General features: G+C 44.6%; 1 protein-coding gene across 2 annotated transcripts in view; it reads left to right on the top strand.

Annotated features, from left to right (window-relative positions):
* The window catches only part of MINDY4 (MINDY lysine 48 deubiquitinase 4), a 120,974-nt gene that overhangs the window by 49,123 nt on the left and 52,758 nt on the right, over positions 1-19,093 (top strand). For both annotated transcript variants that reach the window (XM_054495057.2, XM_054495058.2), the window contains exons 6-8: positions 8,309-8,367; positions 16,321-16,427; positions 18,864-18,980. In XM_054495057.2, the coding sequence (XP_054351032.1) occupies positions 8,309-8,367; positions 16,321-16,427; positions 18,864-18,980 (283 nt within the window). The remainder of the gene's footprint in view (positions 1-8,308; positions 8,368-16,320; positions 16,428-18,863; positions 18,981-19,093) is intronic.

Raw genomic sequence — 19,093 nt, 5'->3', positions numbered from 1 at the left:
TTTTTAAATTAACCATTTGAAAGTGAACAATTCAGTGGCATTTAGTACATTCACAGTGTTGTATAACCACCACCTCTGTCTAGTTCTAGAACATCTTCATTTCTTCAAAGTAAAATCCCTTATGCATTAAGCAGTTTTTCTCCATTCCTCCCCAGTCTCTGGCAACTACCAATCTGTGATATTTCACATAAGTGGAATCATATAATATATAAGCTTCTGTGTCAGGCTTCTTTCACTTAACATAATGTTTTTGAGGTTCATCCATATTGTAGCATGTATCCATACCTCATTCCTTTTGATGGCAGAATAATATTCCATTGTATGGATATATAACATTTTATTTATTTACTCATTTGTTGATTGACATTTGGGTTGTCTCCACCTTTTGGTTATTGTAAATAGTGCTGCCGTGAACATTTACACACATGTATTTGTTTGAGTCCCTGTTTTCAGTTCTTTGGGGGTGCATACTGAAAAATGGAATTGCAGAATAATTCTATTTTTAACTTTTTGAGGAACTCCCAGACTGTTTTCCACAATGGCACTTACTTGTGAATTAACTGAAATGTAGTTTTTCCTACTCTTTTCACATTTAGAAATTATACGTTATGTTTTTATTGTTCCAGTGGTTACTTCTAAATTTTTAATCTTAATTGACTTTAATCAGTCCCTCTACCCCCTCAAAAAAATGTGAGATTTTAGGAAGCTTTAACTCTGATGATTGTTTCCCATTCCCATGCTCCTGTTTATTATGTCTGGTGTTTTAGTTTCACTTTGTTTTTAACTACTCTTAAATTAGTTGCTATTGTTATTATTTTAATTGTTTTTATTGTCGGTTCCCATTTAGGTTTATCTAAATGCTTACTGATTTCTTTTCTTTCTGATATGAGTCCTTAATTGTTCATTCAGTGAAGGTCTGTGATAGTAAACTGTTTTAATCCTTGACTGAAAATGTCTTCATTTTGTTCTTACTTTTAGCGATGTTTCAGTTGGGAATTTCAAAGTTGACAGTTTTTTTATTTCAGCTTTGAAGTTGTTATTTTATTGTCTTATGCCTTTTTCATTGCTATTGAGAAGTCTGCTGTAACCGTTTATAGGTAATCTGCCTTTTCTCTAAGATTTTTCTCATTGTCTTTTGTATTCCAGTAGCTTTAAAATGACATGTCTAGGTATGCATTTAGTTTTACATGTCCATTTGAATCTCATGTTTCTGTGAGAATGCATGTCTGGAAAGTTCTTAGCAATTACCTTTTCAGGTATTTCCCTTCCTAAATTCTCTTTATTCTTTCATTCTGGAGCTTCTTTTATATGTATGTTGGACTTTAGAAGTTTTTCCTCCATTTCTCTTATTTGCACCTTCATGCAGTTTATCTCTCTCCTGATTGGTGATATTCTGAGTAATGTCATCTGATAGCTCTTAGTAGTTAATGATGTCTTCACTGTATCTAATCTACTGTTTATGTTTGCCAAAAGATTTTTCCAAATTTTAAAGAAGTTCAAACCTGTAAAAAGCTTGAAAGAAGAGTACAATGAATATCTGCAGACTTTTCACTTAAATTCAGCAATTGGTATGATTTTGTCACATTTGTTCTTTCTCTCTCTTTCTCTCATCTCCTCCTCCCCAATATATATTAAATGTATTTATATATACACGTATTTTTCTGATGATTCATTCTAAAGTAAAATACAGATATCCTGACATTTCACTTGTAAATATTTCAGCATGCATCTCCTAAGGGCAAGAACATTTTCCTCCACAACGACAGTACCCACAAAATTTCTTTCTTTCTTTTTTTTTTTCTTTTGAGACAGATTCTTGCTCTGACACCCAGACTGGAGTGCAGTGGTGTGATTTTGGCTCACTGTCACCTCCGTCTCCCAGATTCAAGGGATCCTCCCATAGTCCTGTAGATGGGACTACAGGCTCACACCACCAAGCCTGGGTAATTTTTGTATTTTTAGTAGAGACAGGGTTTTGCCATGTTGCCCAGGCTGGTCTCAAACTCCTGGACTCAAGCGATCCTCCTGCCTCAGCCTCCTAAAGTGTTGGGATTACAGGTGTGAACCGCTGTACCTGTACAAAATTTCATATTGATTCAATAATATTATCTGACATGTAGCCCATAATCAAATCTCTCTCAAGTGTTCCCCAGATATTCTTTTAGGCTTTATTTTTTTTCAATCCAGGATCCATTCGAGGTTTGCCCATTGTCTTGGTTGATGTGCCTCTCTATTTTATTTATTTATTTATTTATTTTCAGACAAGGTTTCACTCTTGCTAGGCTGGAGTGCAGTGGCATGACCACAGCTCGCTGCAGTCTTGGCTTCCCAGGCTCAAGTGATCCTCCCACCTGAAGCCTCCTGAGCAGCTAGGACTACAGGCATGCACCACTACACTTGGCTAATTTTTGAATTTTTTTTTTTTTTGCAGAGATGGGGAATCACTATGTTGCCCAGACTGTTCTCCAACTTCTGGGCTCAAGCAGTCTGCCCACCTTGGCCTCCCAAAGTGCTGGGATTACAGATGTGAGCCACTGTGCCCAGCCTCTAGTCTATTTTAATCTTAGTTTTAGTTTTTCATGAAGAGAATGGGCTTGTTGTCCTAAGAACACCCATATTCTAGATTTGTTGGTTTGTTTCATTATTAGGTTTACATTAAGCATTTTTTTTTTGGCAAGGACAACGCATAAGTGATGTTGTGTATTTCCTGTTACATCACATCAGGACCACATTTATGTCAGTTTGTTTTATTTTGATGATGCTAAGTTGGATCACTCTGTTAAGGTGGTGTATGTCACTCTGTCTATCATTGTAAAGATAACTTTCCCTTTTGCAATTAATAAGTAATCTGAAAGTTTTAGACCATATGAATATCCTCTTCCTCAAAAACCTTCCATCCAGTTGTATTGGCATCTACTGATGACCCTTTCCCATATAAATGATTAAATTGGAGTGTGTAAAATGATGATTTTCTAATTTTATAATTCCTTCTACATTCATTGATGGTATTCTCTAGAAAAGAGCTTGTCCATCTTCTCTCTCTTTTCCTTGCACTCCCCCCACCTTCTTCCTTCTTGTCTTTCATTCCTTCCTCCTTCAGTAGCCGACTCATGAATTTTTTTCAATATTTAATGTATCACCTATCACCATTGTTTATATGCCCATTATTTCAATGACTGCATTTACTCTTCAAAACTGCCCATTCTTTTTTCGTAATATCTAGCTCTTTTCTTATGATTTCCATTCCTGTTTTTAAAAAGTTTCTCTCATCTTTCTAATTTACAGCCTCTCTTAAGATTTTTGCTCCATCTTGAGTCTTTGGGAGTCCTATTTGCTGTGTCTATTTGATGTACCATGGCTTTCATTCATGGTACATAATTTCTCATGTGTTTAAGAGTTTTTTATTTTGAGCGTATTTTAGTAGGACTTAAAAAAACAAATAAAAAAACAAAAAACCTCTCTCTTCCAGGGAATCGTGTCTGAACTGGTTTGTAGAAATGCTCTGCCAGATAATTTTACATTACTTTGGTTAGGTGTGCTGGGGTATCACTGACTTGGGAAAAATTTATGTTAATTTCTTATATTCTAGATTCTTGTGCCATGTAAATTGGGTCAATTTGAACTCCATTGACACTGGGTTCTGATATTTCATCAAATATATAGCAAATGTCTTAGTCTATTTTCTGTAGCATATAACAGAAAACCTGAAACTGAGTAGTTCGTAAGGAAACAAAATTTGTGTCCTACAGTTCTGGAGGTTGGAAAGTCCGAGGATGGGAGGTCACATCTAGTGAGGGCCTTCTTGCTAGTGGGGGCTCTCTGCAGAGTGCTCAAGCTGTCACATGATGGGGAGGTAGCTCATCACATCTCTGCAGGCAGCTCAAGCCATCACATCATGGGGAGGCTGAGTGTACTAATTCAGGTCTGTCTTCCTCTTAGAAAGCCACCAATCCCACTCCCATAACAACTTGTTAATTTATGAACCCATTAATCCATTCATGAGGGCAAAGCACTCATGACCCAATCATCTCCTGAATGCCCCACCTCTCAATACGGCCACACTGGGGATTAAATTTCAACATGAGTTTTAGAGGGGTCAGATATTCAAACCATAGCAGTAAGTGATCAGTATCTTTTTTCATGAGATGCCTTTCTTTTAGAACCCATGACTAATTTAGCCAAGAATCTAGTAACAAACACAGAGGAATAAGCATCTCCTCTTCTCAGTTTTTATTTTTTTGCTATTTATTTTTATTTTTTAGAGGTAGCAGCTTGCATGATCATAGCTCACTGCAGTCTTAAACTCCTGGGTTCCAGCGATCCTCCCATTTCAGCCTCCTGAGTAGCTGGGACTACAGGTGCGTGACACCATGCTCAACTAATTTATTTATTTTTTGTAGAGAGAGGGTCTTGATATGTTGCCCAGGCTGGCCTCAAGTGATCATCCTGCCTCCACCTCCCAGAATGCTGGGACTATAGGCATGAGCCACCACACCTGGCTTCTTCTGTGTTATTATGTGAGAGCGGCTCTTTTCACCAAGCCAACGATTCAGTTATTCAGAGATTGAGTCCTGGTCCCATGGAGCCCAGAACACCAGCATTGATCTGGCTCATGCCTCTCCCTGGGGGGTCATGAGAGGAGCTGTGGTGGGAGGTGGAGGCCTTAGCAGAGGGGCGAGCCGAGTTCTGCCACTTGGCCCCCATGAATTTAGTTGCATGCTTTGATACATGTCTCTGGGTTATCAGCACAATCACACTTTGAAAAAGTGTTTTGAGTCCCTTGATTTATCTTTTTGCCATTGTTGTTCAGAATAGTTTTCACTCAAAGGCAAGAACATGCTTTTAAACTGACCTTTTAAACTTTGTAAAGCTTATGCCACAAAGAGACACATGAAAAGAACAATAAACACATCCTCTATGTGGAAGCATAATTGAAGTCTCCTCTGGTGATGAGATCTATGGGAACCCGGCACAAAGCATCTGAGCTGGGCTCTTGTAGCTGATGGATGGCCCTCTGGGTGGAAGTCCCATGACCGGCGAGAGAGGCCAAGCTGTACCCTACCCAGTGGAAACATTATTCCCACCATCTCAGCGGGCTCATGGCCACCTGCCTACCCTCAGGAGCCAAGGGAACCACTTGGGAGATTTGGCCCTTGTCCTGTGGTCTGCAGGAAGCCATGGAAGTTTCTGAGCAGGGGAAGGATGTGGAAAATAGAGGCAAGAGCAAAGTAGAGCATTTGAAGCCAGCAGCCTCGGTTTGAATCCTGACTCTGGCACTTCTAAGTCGTGTGACCTTGTGTAAGCCACCTAGCTTAGCTTCTGTGAGAATCATCTGGCATTGAGCACCCATTTATGGAGCACTGGCTACATGCTGGACACCTGGGATCCAGAGGAGACCAAGAGAATCCTGCAGTCGTTTCTTCTTCCTTGCTTATAACTCTTACCATGTGTATTAGTTTATGGCAGCATAACAAATTATCACAAACTAAGTGGCTTCAAACAACATGAATTTATTATCTCATAGTTCTGGAGGGCTGAAGTTCCACTGGGCTAAAGTCAAGGTGTTGAAAGGGCTGGTTGTTTTCTTGAGGATCCAGGGGAGAATTTATTTCCTTGCCGTTTTCACCTTCTAGTACCCACCTGGATTCCTTGGCTTGTAGCTTCTTCCTGTCTGCAAAGTAAATCACTCCAATCTCTGCTTCCATGTTCACATCGCCTTCTCTTCTCCCTTTACCTCTTTATGATAAGGATCCTTGTAATTACATTGGTCCCATTTAGGTAATATAGGATAATTTCCTCATCTAAAGATCCTTCACTTATTCTTATTTGCAGAATCTCTTTTGCCATGTAAAGTAACATTCAGGGATTAGGATGTGGATATGATTGAGGGCTGTTATTCAGCCTACGACCCCACGTGACATTGCATTTAACGTCTGTTCATTTTACGTGTCTGTGTAATGTGTTTCTTCTGGGCAGTGAGGTAGGCCTGCCAGATAGCCTCACATGTGTGCTGGGTGAGTGAGTGAATAAATGAATGAATGTGTTCTTTGGAGTTGAGAAGAAGCTGGTGTTCCACTTGGGCTTTAGAGGATTAGTGTGAGTTTGTTTGCCAGAGTATTCTAGATGGAATGAGCAGCTTATGAAAAGATACAGAGACATGAGCTGAGACGTTCAGCATGGAGGAAATGCAAGCGGAATGTGATGGCCCAGAGTGAGACGAGGATGGGCAGTAGGTGGCCAGGTCATGGAGAGCCTTGCAGGATACCCTCATGGGCCTGGATTTTATTTTTATAAGGAAGCAGTAAATGTAGTTATTGCCATTGTCTTTAGAGTTATTGCCTGAGTTTAAATTCCTGTGCTGCCACTTACTTGCTGTGTAACCCTAGGAAAATTACTAAACATCTTTGAGACTCAGTGAAATAAGTGCTTCATAAACCTGTTCTGAGAAGCAGACGGCTTTTGAGGCTTGCGAAGCACTTAGCACAGTGTGTGGAACGGTCAAGGGAGCCTTTAGGAATGTATTAGCATTCTTGCCGTTATTTTAATACATGTGATTATTGTTATTATTGATGGTGATGATGGGGACTCTTTGAAGAATTTCAGCCAGGCTTCAGTGTCGTGGTCAGATTTGCTTTCTAGGAGGATGACTTTGGCAGCCATATGAAGATATTGGGGGCCAAGGGTGGGTGACATAAGAGTCAGGAAACCAGTTAGGAGCCTATTAAAATAATCTAGGTGGGAGATGAAGAGGCAGAGAGCAGAGGTGGGGGTTCAAGAGAGATGTTATTGGATGCAGGATATTAGAGAGATGTCTTTGCTGCAGCTGTTCCCTGCTTGAAATGGTTCAAGGAGGATTTTAGAGGCTTAGTAGCAATGCCTTGGTCCTTGATTTTCAGAAAGGGACATTGAGGCACAGCAAGGGGAGGATGCCTTGCCTTCATCTCCAGATGAAACAGTGACAGACGGGATAGGCAGGGTAGAACTCAGGTCCTCAGCCCTTTGTTGCAGAGCAGGCGGAGGTGGGAGAAGTGTGGCTGGAAGAGGCTTCTGATGGAAGTGCAGTTCTTCATGGGTGGGGGTGCTCTGACACAACCTCAGTGTCGACTGCCCCTTCCACATCCCTCTAACCACCCCTCTATGCCTTAACTCCTCTTTCCAGCTCATTCTTCCACCAGTCCCCACAAGAATGCCTGTAGAATCCTAGTGGTGTTGGGCAGAGGGGTTTTGTGGTTTTGAATTAAGGCAAATGACTTGACTGAGTCGAGGAGGACACATGGAGGATGAGGACTGCCTGGGAGGGAGGGTGAGGGAGTTCTGTGTTCTAGCGCCAGTGAAAGAAACCTGGAGTCTGAAGAAGTATGTACTCAGGGACTTGGTACTGTGCGTCCTCTGAGCTCTTCCATTCACGCCCCTTCATACATCTTCAGGAGGAAACCAATTCAATGGAGTGCACCAGGGCAAGATTACGATTGTTACTTCAATCATATCTTACCCTGCAAGGATTTGAAGGAAAATATATTTCAATGCCACATTCAAAAGAGCTGTCACTTTTTAACATAGTAAATGGGTTTTCAGAGAGTGATGTAATATTGTTATTTTTAATACATTCCGTTTAGAAATGATTTTACTTTAGTTCAGGTCAATGTATGCTGAAGAACAGAAAAATCTAAAGGGAGCTTTAGAAAATGCTCCCTCAAAGGGTCCACCCTTAAAAGGTGGACCCTTTTAAGAAAGCTCTATGTGCACATACCTGAATTTACAAATTAGAATCACAGGACAATGTTTTAAGTAACAGGAAGATACAGGAGGGTTCCTTTAAACACTTTGGTGCCTGTCAGAGGTTTCTTATAAATAGCTGCTGATGGCTTTACCAGAAAGCTAGGAGAGAGAAAACAAACAAACAAAAAACATGGAGATGAGATGAACAAATTCTGGGCAATGATGACAAGAACTCGATTTGTGTGTGTGTGTGTGTGTGTTTCCCAGAAGTATTGCAGCGAAATTGGCGAGATAGCCTACATGCAGTGCTTGGCAAATGCCGACCTACAGAGCTGACCATCCTGTATTGGCTGGTGTATGAGTCTCTTTGTGAGAACACAGAATCGACAAGCGTCATGGGGGCTATTTGGTCCCATCCCATGTGGAACCTGTGGCTGAGAGAGGGGGAGTATTCAAGGCACACAGAGGCAAGGCCAAGACTAGAGAGACTTGTCTCCTGAATGCCTGTCCATCGCTCTTAACAGTCTTCTCTGCCGTTTACATTTCTCTGTCAGTTTTCTCTGGTACATTGATATTTTCTATTTTCCAGGAAAAATCAGTTGCTGCTGTCTGACAAGGCGGATGGTGAGCTGGGTACCCTGCGGCTCGGTAGGTGCAGCGGGTGCCTCTGTGCTGTGCCCATAAGGGCCCATGGGGTCCTCGTTGGCTGTGTCTGGGAGATGGGTGGTGGGGGGCCCCTTTCCTTCCACCTGACCTCAGCAAGTGGGGGCCGGTCAAGTGAGTAGACCAGACTGCTGTCTCTCTGATTGATGTCTTCTACTGCTTGCCCTTCTCTCCTGGGGACACCCTTGTAAGAAGACCAGTCATTTCTGGATCTACACTGTGGGGCCAGAGAAGCTCTTTCTGCATTTGGTATTTTTTTTAGGGCCATTCAGTAATGGCCTCTTAGTAAGTTAACTAAGGTCTCCAGAAAACAGTTCTCATTCAAAGTATCAGTATAGCTCTGTCTGGGAAGGCCCATCCTTTTTAAAAGTTTATCAGTGTATTATGGAGGCATAAGACACAAGCAGTGAAGGCATTAAGTGTACAACCTTTAGTGCCCTGGTCTGCATCTTCACTTCTGTGTACGTCTGTGTAACTGCTCTCTGAGATCAAGATAGAGCACATTTCCTTCCACTCTTTAGTTTTGAAGCAAACTTTTTTTCTCTCTCTTTCTGTAATTCCCTACTCTCCAAAGACTGATGCATTTGCAGGGTTTTGCAGAAGCAGCTAGAGACTGAGGATGTTGAGACCAAGGACTGGCCGTGAGAGGATGAGGCTTGAGTGCTGCCAACATTTGCTTCTTTTCTGGAGCCAACAGTTTACCTATTGCACCATTTGGGCAGACAAGAGCTGTTCACATGCTCTTCTTCTCCCTTTTGAACTCTCCCTTTTAAACTGAAGGAAGAAAGCAGTGCCCCTATTTAGAACTCTCTTGTGTGAGACGTGTAGTCTGACAGTTTGCTTTGATGAGGTTGAAAGAAAGGTGCAGGCCTCTGAGCTGCGGAGGCGGAGATGGGGGTTTGTTTACTCTGCATAACTCATCCTAGAAGTAGCAGATCCTCAGAGCTCCCCAGATGGGGTAGATTTCTGTGTATGGCTGTGCAGAGTACAGCATGGAGTCAGGAGGTGCTGGCATCCAAACCCTTTTTGTGCACCGCTGCACTTTAAGATTTTGCGGTGAAAGCTGCTTGTGTTTGGACACCAGCAAAGCAGTTCCTGGTCTTCAGAACCCAGAGAGCTTCTACTGGAAGGAAGGCTGTTAGCAATTCTCAGAAGCAGCTGTTTGAAGTGTATGTGTGCATGTTTTCTGGAGGGAGGCCGACCCCTTTTTGCTAATGGCTCGGCTAATGATTTAGGAAAGGAGAAGAAGGTGAAGGATAGGAGACCATGGAACCCAGTCATGGAGAGAGTTCATGAAAGGAAAGGAAGGAGAAGTCTTGTGGGGGCCAGGGGGTTGGGAGTTGAGCGGTTCAGAAACAAAAATCAAATTTGGTTAGAGGAACAGCACTCCTTCTCCACCCCAGTTCATTTTACTTTGGTTCAATTCAGTAAACTCTTGTCAGTAATTACCTGCTAGCGCATATGCAGGGCTCTGTAGAAGGCAGACTAAGGTGAATAAAAGGTGGCCTTGCCTTTTTGGAGGGTGGGGTGGGTAGGACAAAGGAAGAGAGGTGTCTTCCCATAGCAACACATAAAGCAGATGCCCAGCAGTGCTTAAGTGCTGTAATAAGCCAAGTTCTGTGATGGGTTTCTGTATTAGTCTGTTCTCATGCTGCTAATAAAGACATACCGGAAACTGAGTAATTTATAAAGGAAAGAGGTTTAATTGACTCACAATTCAGCATGGCTGGGGAGGCCTCAGGAAACTTACAATCGTGGCAGAAGGGGAAGCAAACATGTCCTTCTTCACTTGGCAGCAAGAAGGAGAAGTCCCCAGCAAAAGGGGGAAAAGCACCCTATAAAACCATCAAATCTCATGAGAACTCACTATTACAAGAATAGCATGAGGGTAACCGCCCCCATGATTCAATTACCTCCCGTCAGTTCCCTCCTATGACACATGGGGATGATGGGAACTACAATTCAAGATGAGATTTGGGTGGGGACACAGCCAAACCGTATCAGTTCTGGAAGCTTCCATAGTGTGTAGGTATTTAGTCTGGACTCTGAAGAATGGGCAAGGTCTTGTCAAATAGCGATGTGGAAGGAGCCGCATGGGCAAAAGCCTGGTGTATGTATGAGAAAGATTGGCTGGAGGTAATGGCCCTGTTGGGGATGTTATAGGGGTCAGTGTGAGATGAGGCTGAAGTGAAGACTGGACTGGGCAAGATGATTTTGAGTGCTGTGCTAAAGAGCTGGACCGCAAGTCATTGGGCAGAGATTCTGTGCTAGTGAGATACCTAGGGCTGCACATTTGGGGGCTATATCTGGACTTAGGTGTAGAATAGACTTTAGGGATACAAGCTTAGATGCTGGGATACTGGTGAGGGGCTCTTGGCGTAGTCCAGAGAAGAGGTAATGAGACCCCTGTTACTTGGGAAATCCAATGGGTATTTCAGGACCTGCCTGAATTTCACCTCTTATGGGATGTTTCCCTGAGCATTTATGGCAGAATTAATCACCTCCCTCTCTGCTCTGAAAACCCTTGCACTCGTCCCCTTTTCAGCCTTTACTGGGTTATGTTGTAATTTTTCGGGGGGCTCTGTCTCTCCCTTGGCGGGGAGCTGCTTGAATGAAGGGGTAGGGCCTTAGTCATCTCTGACCTCTGTCCCACATCATCCCTAGTACATCATGGGTGCTAAAGAATGCACTTGCTGAGCAAATAGAAAGATAAGGACATGTTCCTGTAACAGTGGAGAGAGAAAGGCAACGGGGGGGGCAGGATATGAGACATTCTGGAGGCAGATTGATCCACAGGCTGGACCAGCATGGTGGGTGAGAGAGGGTGGAGGTTTCAGCCTGGGACTCTCGTAGAAGTGTAGAGGAGAGATGAGGTCTTTTACTGAAACTGAAACCAGGAAGGGTTCTGAGTTTCTGGTGTTGGGGCACTTCCACAAGATATCTTGTGGACAGTAGGAAATTCTGCACAGGCTCCCAGAAAAACGCTATGTGGCCCATTCTCCCTATGGAATCTTCCTATGAACATCATTCCCCTTGGTATCTTTGACTCCCTATTGAAATAAAATCCAATTACTTTATACATACGTACATATATCCCACAAAAAGCACATAAAATGGTATGGGAAGCAAAACCCCTTGCTTCTTTTCAATCAGACATTTAAACCAGAACCTTAAAAATAGCATTCTCAAACCACTGACATTTACAGATGGCCTTGTCTGCCTGGCCAACATGTCGTTCTGGAGTGTTTTGTTTTTCCCTTGCATGGCATTCCCACCACATCTGGGCCTGAGGCCTGCTATATGGTCCTGAACCAACTCTCTGCACTCGGGTCAATTCCTCCCTGTAGAAGCCAAAGGAGTTTGCCTTTTCCAAGGGGCTCACTCTAGCCTATGCTCCATTTGTGTCTGCTTTTCCTGGGCCCCCAGCCTTCATTCCCAGATTTACTTCATGGGACCCAGGCAGAGCATGTTTCAGGCCTGGCTCCCTCCCTGACAACCTCAGACTAAATAGAAACCTCTAAATAGGCTTAAATACTGTCACTTTATGCCTCCAGGAAACAATCTGGCTCAAGGCATTGCAAGAAACCCTTCAGGGTCAGTCCTCCAGTAATCTGGAATCACTCAGGTTATCCTGCTCCTTTGTCTGGGGCCTCAGATGTCTAAGGTGGAATTAATCACACATCTCTTTTCCTCCAGAGAACATTCTCAGTGTTGGTCTTTGCAAAGCCTGCCTATCAGTCTTCTTCCCTTTCTTCCTTCCCACCCTTTTTTTTGAGATGGAGTCTTGCTCTGTTGCCCGAGCTGGAGTGCAGTGGTGTAATCTCAGCTTACTGCACCCTCTGCCCTCTGCTTCCTGGGTTCAAGTGATTCTCAGGCCTCAGCCTCCTGAATAACTGGGATTACAAGCTCGTGCCACCACGCCTGGCTAATTTTTGTATTTTTAGTAGAGATGGCATTTCACCATGTTGGCCAGGCTGCTCTCGAACTCAACCTCAGATGATCCACCCACGTCGGCCTCCCAAAGTGTTGGGATTACAGGCATGAGCCACTGCTCCTGGCCCCCTTCCCTCCCTTTTACGTTTCCCTCTCTCCTTCCCTTTCTCCCTCTTAACTTTCTTTCCTTATTTATCTTTAGCCCTACCCCTTATACTCTTATTAGCTTCCTTTCCCATAAGCAACCATTCTCTTACGCTTAATCTATATCTTCTTCTTGTGTATGTTCTTGCAAAATCTCTACTGTTTTGTGTGCATCATTTTTACTTGACATAGATAGCATTGTGTTATATATCTCATTTGGTTTCTTACTTTCTCTACCCAGCACCATGTTTTTAAGTCCCATTCTTGTTGCTGAGTAGACATCTGGTCTTTGTTTTAGGTTATTTATGTAAGGCCATGGTCATAGGGTAGCTTTTCAGAGACCCTAACTAAGAAACTATATTAGTCCATTTTCATGCTGCTGATAAAAACATACCCGAGATTGGGCAATTTTCAAAGGAAAGAAGTTTAATAGAGAACTCACAGTTCCATGTTGCTGGGGAAGCCTCACAATCATGGTGGAAGGCAAGGAGGAGCAAGTCACATCTTATGTGGATGGTGGCAGGCAAAGAGACAGCCTGTGTAGGCAAGCTCCTGTTTTTAAAAGCCATCAGATGTCATGAGACTTATTCACTATCATGAGACCAGCATAGGAAAGAGCCACCTCCATGATTCGGTTGTCTCCCACAGTGTCCTTCCCACAACATGTGGGAATTATGGGAGCTACAAGATGAGATTTGGGTGGGGACACAGAGCCAAGCCATATCATTCTTCCCCTAGCCCCTTCCAAATCTCATGTCTTCACATTTCAAAACCAATCATGCCTTCCCTACAGTCCCCCAAAGTCTTAACTCATTTCAGCATTAACCTAAAAGTCCACAGTTTAAAGTCTTATCTGAGACAAGGCAAGTCCCTTCCACCTATTAGCCAGTAAAATCAAAAGCAAGTTAGTTACTTCCTAGATACAGTGGGGGTACAGGCACTGGGAAAATGCAGCTGTTCCAAATGGGAGAAATTGGCCAAAACAAAGGGGCCACAGACCCTATGCAAGTCCAAAATCCAGCAGGGCAGTCAAATCTTAAAGCTCCAGAGTGATCTCCTTTGACTCCATGTCTCACATCTAGGTCATGCTGATGCAAGAGGTGGGTTCCCATGGTCTTGGGCAGCTCTGCCCCCGTGGCTTTGCAGGGTACAGCCTCCCTCCCAGTTACTTTCATGGGCTGGTGTTGAGTGTCTGTGGCTTTTCCAGGCACATGGTGCAAGCTGTTGGTGAATCTACCATTCCGAGTTCTGGAGGACAGTAGCCCTCTTCTCACAGCTCCACTAGGTGGTGCCCCTGTAGGGATTCTTTGTGGGGCCGCCATCCCCACATTTCCTTTCTGCACTGCCCTAGCAGAGGTTCTCCATGAGGGCCCCGTCCCTGTAGCAAACTTCTGCCTGGACATCCAGGTGTTTCCATACATCCTCTGAAATCTAGGCAGAGGTTCCCAAACCTCAATTCTTGACTTCTGTGCACCTGCAGGCTCAACACCACGTGGTAGCTGCCAAAGCTTAGGCCTTGCACCCTTTGAAGCCACAGCCTGAGCTGTACATTGGCCCCTTTTAGTCATCACTAGAGTGGCTGGGATGTAGGGCACCAAATCCTTAGGCTGTACACAGCACAGGGACCCTGGGCCCAGCCCATGAGACCATTTTTTCCTCCTAGGCCTCCGGGTCTGTGATGGGAGGGCCTGCCTTGAAGACCTCTGACATGCCCTGGAGACATTTTCCCCATTGTCTTGCATATTAACATTTGGCTTCTTGCTACTTATGCAAATTTTGCAGCCAGCTTGAATTTCTCTTCAGAAAATGGGATTTTCTTTTGTATTACATTTCTTTTCTGTTGCAAGTTTTCCGAGCTTTTATGCTCTGCTTCCCTTATAAAACTGAATGCCTTTAACACCTCCCAAGTCACCTCCTGAATGCTTTGCTGCTTAGAAATTTCTTCCGCCAGATACCCTAAATCATCTCTCTCAAGTTTAAAGTCCTGCAAATCTCTAGGGCAGAGACAAAATGCTGCCAATCTCTTTGCTAGAACATAACAAGAGTCACCTTTGCTCCAATTCCCAACAGGTTCCTCCTCTCCATCTGAGACCTTATTGTTCATACTACTATCAGCATTTTTGTCAAAGCCATTCAACATGTCTCTAGGAAGTTCCAAACTTTCCCACATTTTCCTGTCTTCTTCTGAGCCCTCCAAACTGTTCCAGCTTCTGCCTATTACTCAGTTTCAAAGTCACTTCCACATTTTCGGGTATCTTTTCAGCAGTGCCCCACTTTACTGGTACCAATTTACTGTATTAGTCTGTTTTCATGCTGCTGATAAAGATATTCCTGAGACTGGGCAATTTACAAAAGCAAAAAGTTTATTGGACTTACAGTTGCACATGGCTGGGGAGGCCTCACAATCATGGCAGAAGGCAAGGAGGAACAAGTCACATCTTATGTGGAAGGCGGCAGGCAAAGAGAGCTTGTGCAGGCAAACTCCCGTTTTTTAAAGCCATCAGATGTTGTGAGACTTATTCACCATCACGAGAACGGCACAGGAAAGACCCACTCCCATGATTCAGTTATCTCTCACTGGGTCCCTCGCACAACACATGGGAATTATGGGAGTTACAAGATGAAATTTGGGTGGGGACACAGAGCCAAACCATATCAGAAGCATTCTCATCTAAATTCAGATTCATATTTAAATTCCAGACTTTTTTCCCCCAGCCCAACGGTAGACTCTATCTGCTTGTTCAGTGGCCTGAGTCTCTAGGAGTTCCCCTTGTGCTGTGGCTGATTCTCCCTGGGGAGAAAGGAGGCTGTAGCATAAGATATAAGCTGTGTGTCCTGGGAATGGTGGCCCTTGATACCACCCCCACCCACACAGGCCCGCTCTGGCAGGCCCCTCTAGGGAGCTGGATTCACAGAGCCAAGCCCTCAGCTACCCTCTGGAGTTCACTCTGCTCAGCCTTGCTGGCACCATTGCCTTGGCATTGTTTCTCCCTGGGTCCTTTATCACTGTGTTCTGGTGAATGCAGCGGCAGCAGGTGTAATGACAAGGGGGCCTTAGCTAACTGGGAAGTCACAGCTGGTGCTACCAGAGACCCAGGTGGGACCCTCTCTAGGCCTCAGTTGTCCCACTATGAAATAACAATATCTGGAATATGGCTTAAGGTCCCTGCTGGAGGTCCACGACAGTGGGATGGCAGAGTGACTAGGAGTCACTCTCTCTGCCACTTTCCATTTGATTGACTTGGGGCCAGTTACTTAACTCCTCTAAACCTCAGTTTCCTCATCTATAAGTGGAGGTAATAATAATTACTTTCTCATAAGGCTGTTGTGGAGGAAGGTGATCAAATTCAAGCAGTCAATAAATGCAAGTTACAATAGTGATTATCTGCAATAATTATTTTATCAGCAATGGTTCCATTTTCTTTCCTAGTCCTGTCCTCTTCACCTTTGTCCTCGGGGGAATGATCTTTCAAGTCATGCCCACCTTTTGTAAGAAATGTGTCTGAGCTAGGCTTTCCTGGTCCTGGTTCGATGGCTTAGGCCCCAGGCGCTTGTTCCACTGTATGTCCATGTGTGGAACTTTCTAGTGGACCAGTAGCTAAGTCTCACTCGGCAACATCCTTGTGGTATGAACAGAGCAGGGTTGTGACAAGGAGCATGGACTGTCTTGATCTGGTTGCTTTCCTTCCGCTGAGGGTCTGGGGACTTCAAAACAGAGCTGGGGTGAATGAATGCGGGGAGGAACTTTCCTTTCACTCAAACCTTCTGCAAACTTAGCAATGTCTGTAGTGTTTAGTGACTTCATGTTCTGTTCTCCATGAGTCATAATGAGGGGCTCACATGGCCATGGTTTTCTTTCAGAGGATGTGGAGGATGAGTTGATAAGGGAAGAGGTCATCCTATCCCCAGTCCCATCAGTGCTCAAGTTGCAGACAGCATCAAAACCAATCGACCTCTCAGTAGCAAAGGTAAGTGTAAGGAGACTCCTGGGTTAAATGTGTCTTGATTTGAATGGATATGGATGGCGTGATTTTGGTGTTTCTGCCCCAATCCAGCTAATTGTAATCTCTTGGTCATTGTTGAAATGGAAATTTGGTTGTGATGTAGAAGAAAATGTGAACCGAGAGTCAGGAAAACTGCAGTCTAGTCCTGGCAGCTCTCGTTCCCTCTCCAAGACAAAAGGTGAGGGAGGAGGTTATGTCCTCCCCTCCAAACACTGTGGGAATAGAGCTGCTTCATCATGTCCCTGTGGGCACCGTTAGGGTGTGATGGAAATGGTCCAGTTGTCCCCATTAGAGCAGCGCTGCTCCTGTACTGGTCTCCTAAGCCCTGGCCAGGTTGCAGTGAGGGAAGGACAGGGAGGTGTTAACAGTTCTTCAGCACTGTCCAGGTGCACTCCCTTGGCCACTTAAAGGGCCCCGTGGTCACAGGGGACCAGGAGCAGGTTCCTGGCCACAGCAGCCTCTTCTGCAGGGGTGTCTGGGATTGCTCACCATCCTCGGCTACCAGGGTAGCCTCACCACTCCCGTGACCAGAGGCTCCTGCAGGATGGAATGTCATTCCCGCTGTCCTCTTTTTGCCTTTCACCAAGATCCAGGAGGGAAAAATAAAACTCCTAGGGACACAGCTGACCTCCTCCTCTTCCTACTTACTACATATTTACTCAGCATACAAATCAAAGAGCAAAATATTTTTCTAGAGGTTTTGTCTTTTCGCTTCCTTCCCCTCTCCTCCCCTCTCCCCTTCTCCCTCATATCTCCCCCTTCTCCTTCCATTCTCTCTTTTGAAGCTACAGAGGGTCAGATACACTTAAGTGGCCCAAAACCTGGGAGGAGGTGCTCTGTCATCTGTCACCACCCAATGAGTCTTTGCAGAGCGCACTTATGCTTAGGGCAGGCCCCTCAGGCTCCTAAAGACTACGCAGCAGTAGCATCTCCAAAAGCAACTGGAAAAAGTGAGGCCTGCAGAGAGAACAGGAGGGCCCAGGGTACGTGGCCTCTGTGGAAAGCAGAGTCCAGGTTCCCAGGCTCTGTTGACCACACTGTGCCTAGTGGGAGCTGTCATTCTGAGCCCTGACAGATGAATCCACACATCCTTTCTCCTGTGTGCCACCAGCCCACATTTGATGACATGTGGACAAATGCTTCTGTCAAAGAGATTTTTCCTTATATTTAATGAAAAGGAAAAAAAGAGCTGATTCTGGTGGAAAATAATGAGTCTGTAGGAAAGGTCTGACCCAGAGAGGGGGTGCAGGGAAGTGGCTGTAGAATCCACCTGCTGGTCTTGGGGCTTACTCAAGGCTTCAGAGACCCCCTCAGATGTAAAACCATGGCAGAGAGAGGGCAGGCCCATCATGAGGGGAGTGGGCGGGGACATGCTGCCTTTCTCATCTGAGGGCCTGTCCATGGGGAAGGGATTGACCATTCTGGGGGCTCTGGAGGGTGATGCGTGGGTTGATGGGAAATGAACAGTGAACTCATTATCAGCCAGAAGTCTGGAGAAGACAGCTGTGAAAAAGTAGAGGGGCTGCCTTGAGAGGTGGTAGGAACCCCTTCACTGGGGGGTTGGGATGGTTCAAGCAGAGTTCATGGGGGACCACTCATGGGCGGCATCACAGAGGAGGTTCTTACGCATGGTAGAGAGTTGTACTAGACCAGGAGTTGGCAGGTGTTTTCTGTAAAGGGCTCAATAGTGTATTTTTGGCTTTACTGGCCATGTGATCTCTGCTGCATCTATTCAACTTTGCCATCATGGTATGAACGCAGCCATGGATGGTATGGAAACACATGGGCTTTGCTGTGTGCCAGTAGAACATTATTTACAAACAGGTGGTGGGGGCAGATTTGGCCTGTGGGTCACAGTTTACTAACCCTGCACTAGAGCACTGGCTCTCAAACCCAGCGCACTGTGGAATCACCTGGGGGAATCTTAAAACTACTGATACTGGAGTCTCACCCTCAGCAACTGGGGTTTAATTGGCTGGTGTGTTTTCTGAACATCAAGATTGTTTTTAGGAACTTCGTATCCTAGATGGTTCTAATGTGAGGTCGAGTTTGAAAACTCCTAGTCTTGCCTGTGGAAGATCAGAGGACCTCCAAGATCCCTTGCAAATCTAAAATTTTGCTTCTCAAGGCCCCTGTAAGGAGCTTACAAAGATTTTGGCTCATGTCAGCACAGGCTAGCTTGGTTTAAAGATGTTCCAGAGGTAAGACCCTCAGGATTGAGTTTCTCTTTCCTCAAATATAAGAATGAGCTTGAAAAATAAAAAGAAAAGAGATGAACCATGCTAGAAAATGGACTTCCCTGCTAGAATTCAAGAACAACTTCTGCAGGAATATGCACACTGAACATTGTATTTTGTTTGCTTTTAAAACAACCAGTAAAACTCTCTCTTCATTTTGTAGGAAATAAAGACCCTTCTGTTTGGTTCCAGCTTTTGCTGTTTCAATGAAGAATGGAAACTTCAGAGTTTTTCCTTTAGTAACACAGCCTCATTAAAATACGGCATTGTGCAGAACAAGGCAGGTTGCCCCTAGGTTTCCTTGGGACCTTTCTGCTGGGCCATCATGCATGGGGCGGGTGTACCTCCCAGTTTTGGTTAATCCTGTGAGCATTAGCTGGGCTATTCTGGGCC

Source organism: Pongo pygmaeus, chromosome 6 (genome assembly GCF_028885625.2).
Source record: "Pongo pygmaeus isolate AG05252 chromosome 6, NHGRI_mPonPyg2-v2.0_pri, whole genome shotgun sequence".
NCBI classification, from domain to species: domain Eukaryota; kingdom Metazoa; phylum Chordata; class Mammalia; order Primates; family Hominidae; genus Pongo; species Pongo pygmaeus.
Note: the sequence above shows the minus strand (reverse complement) of the source record. Positions and strands in the feature narration are given on the sequence as shown.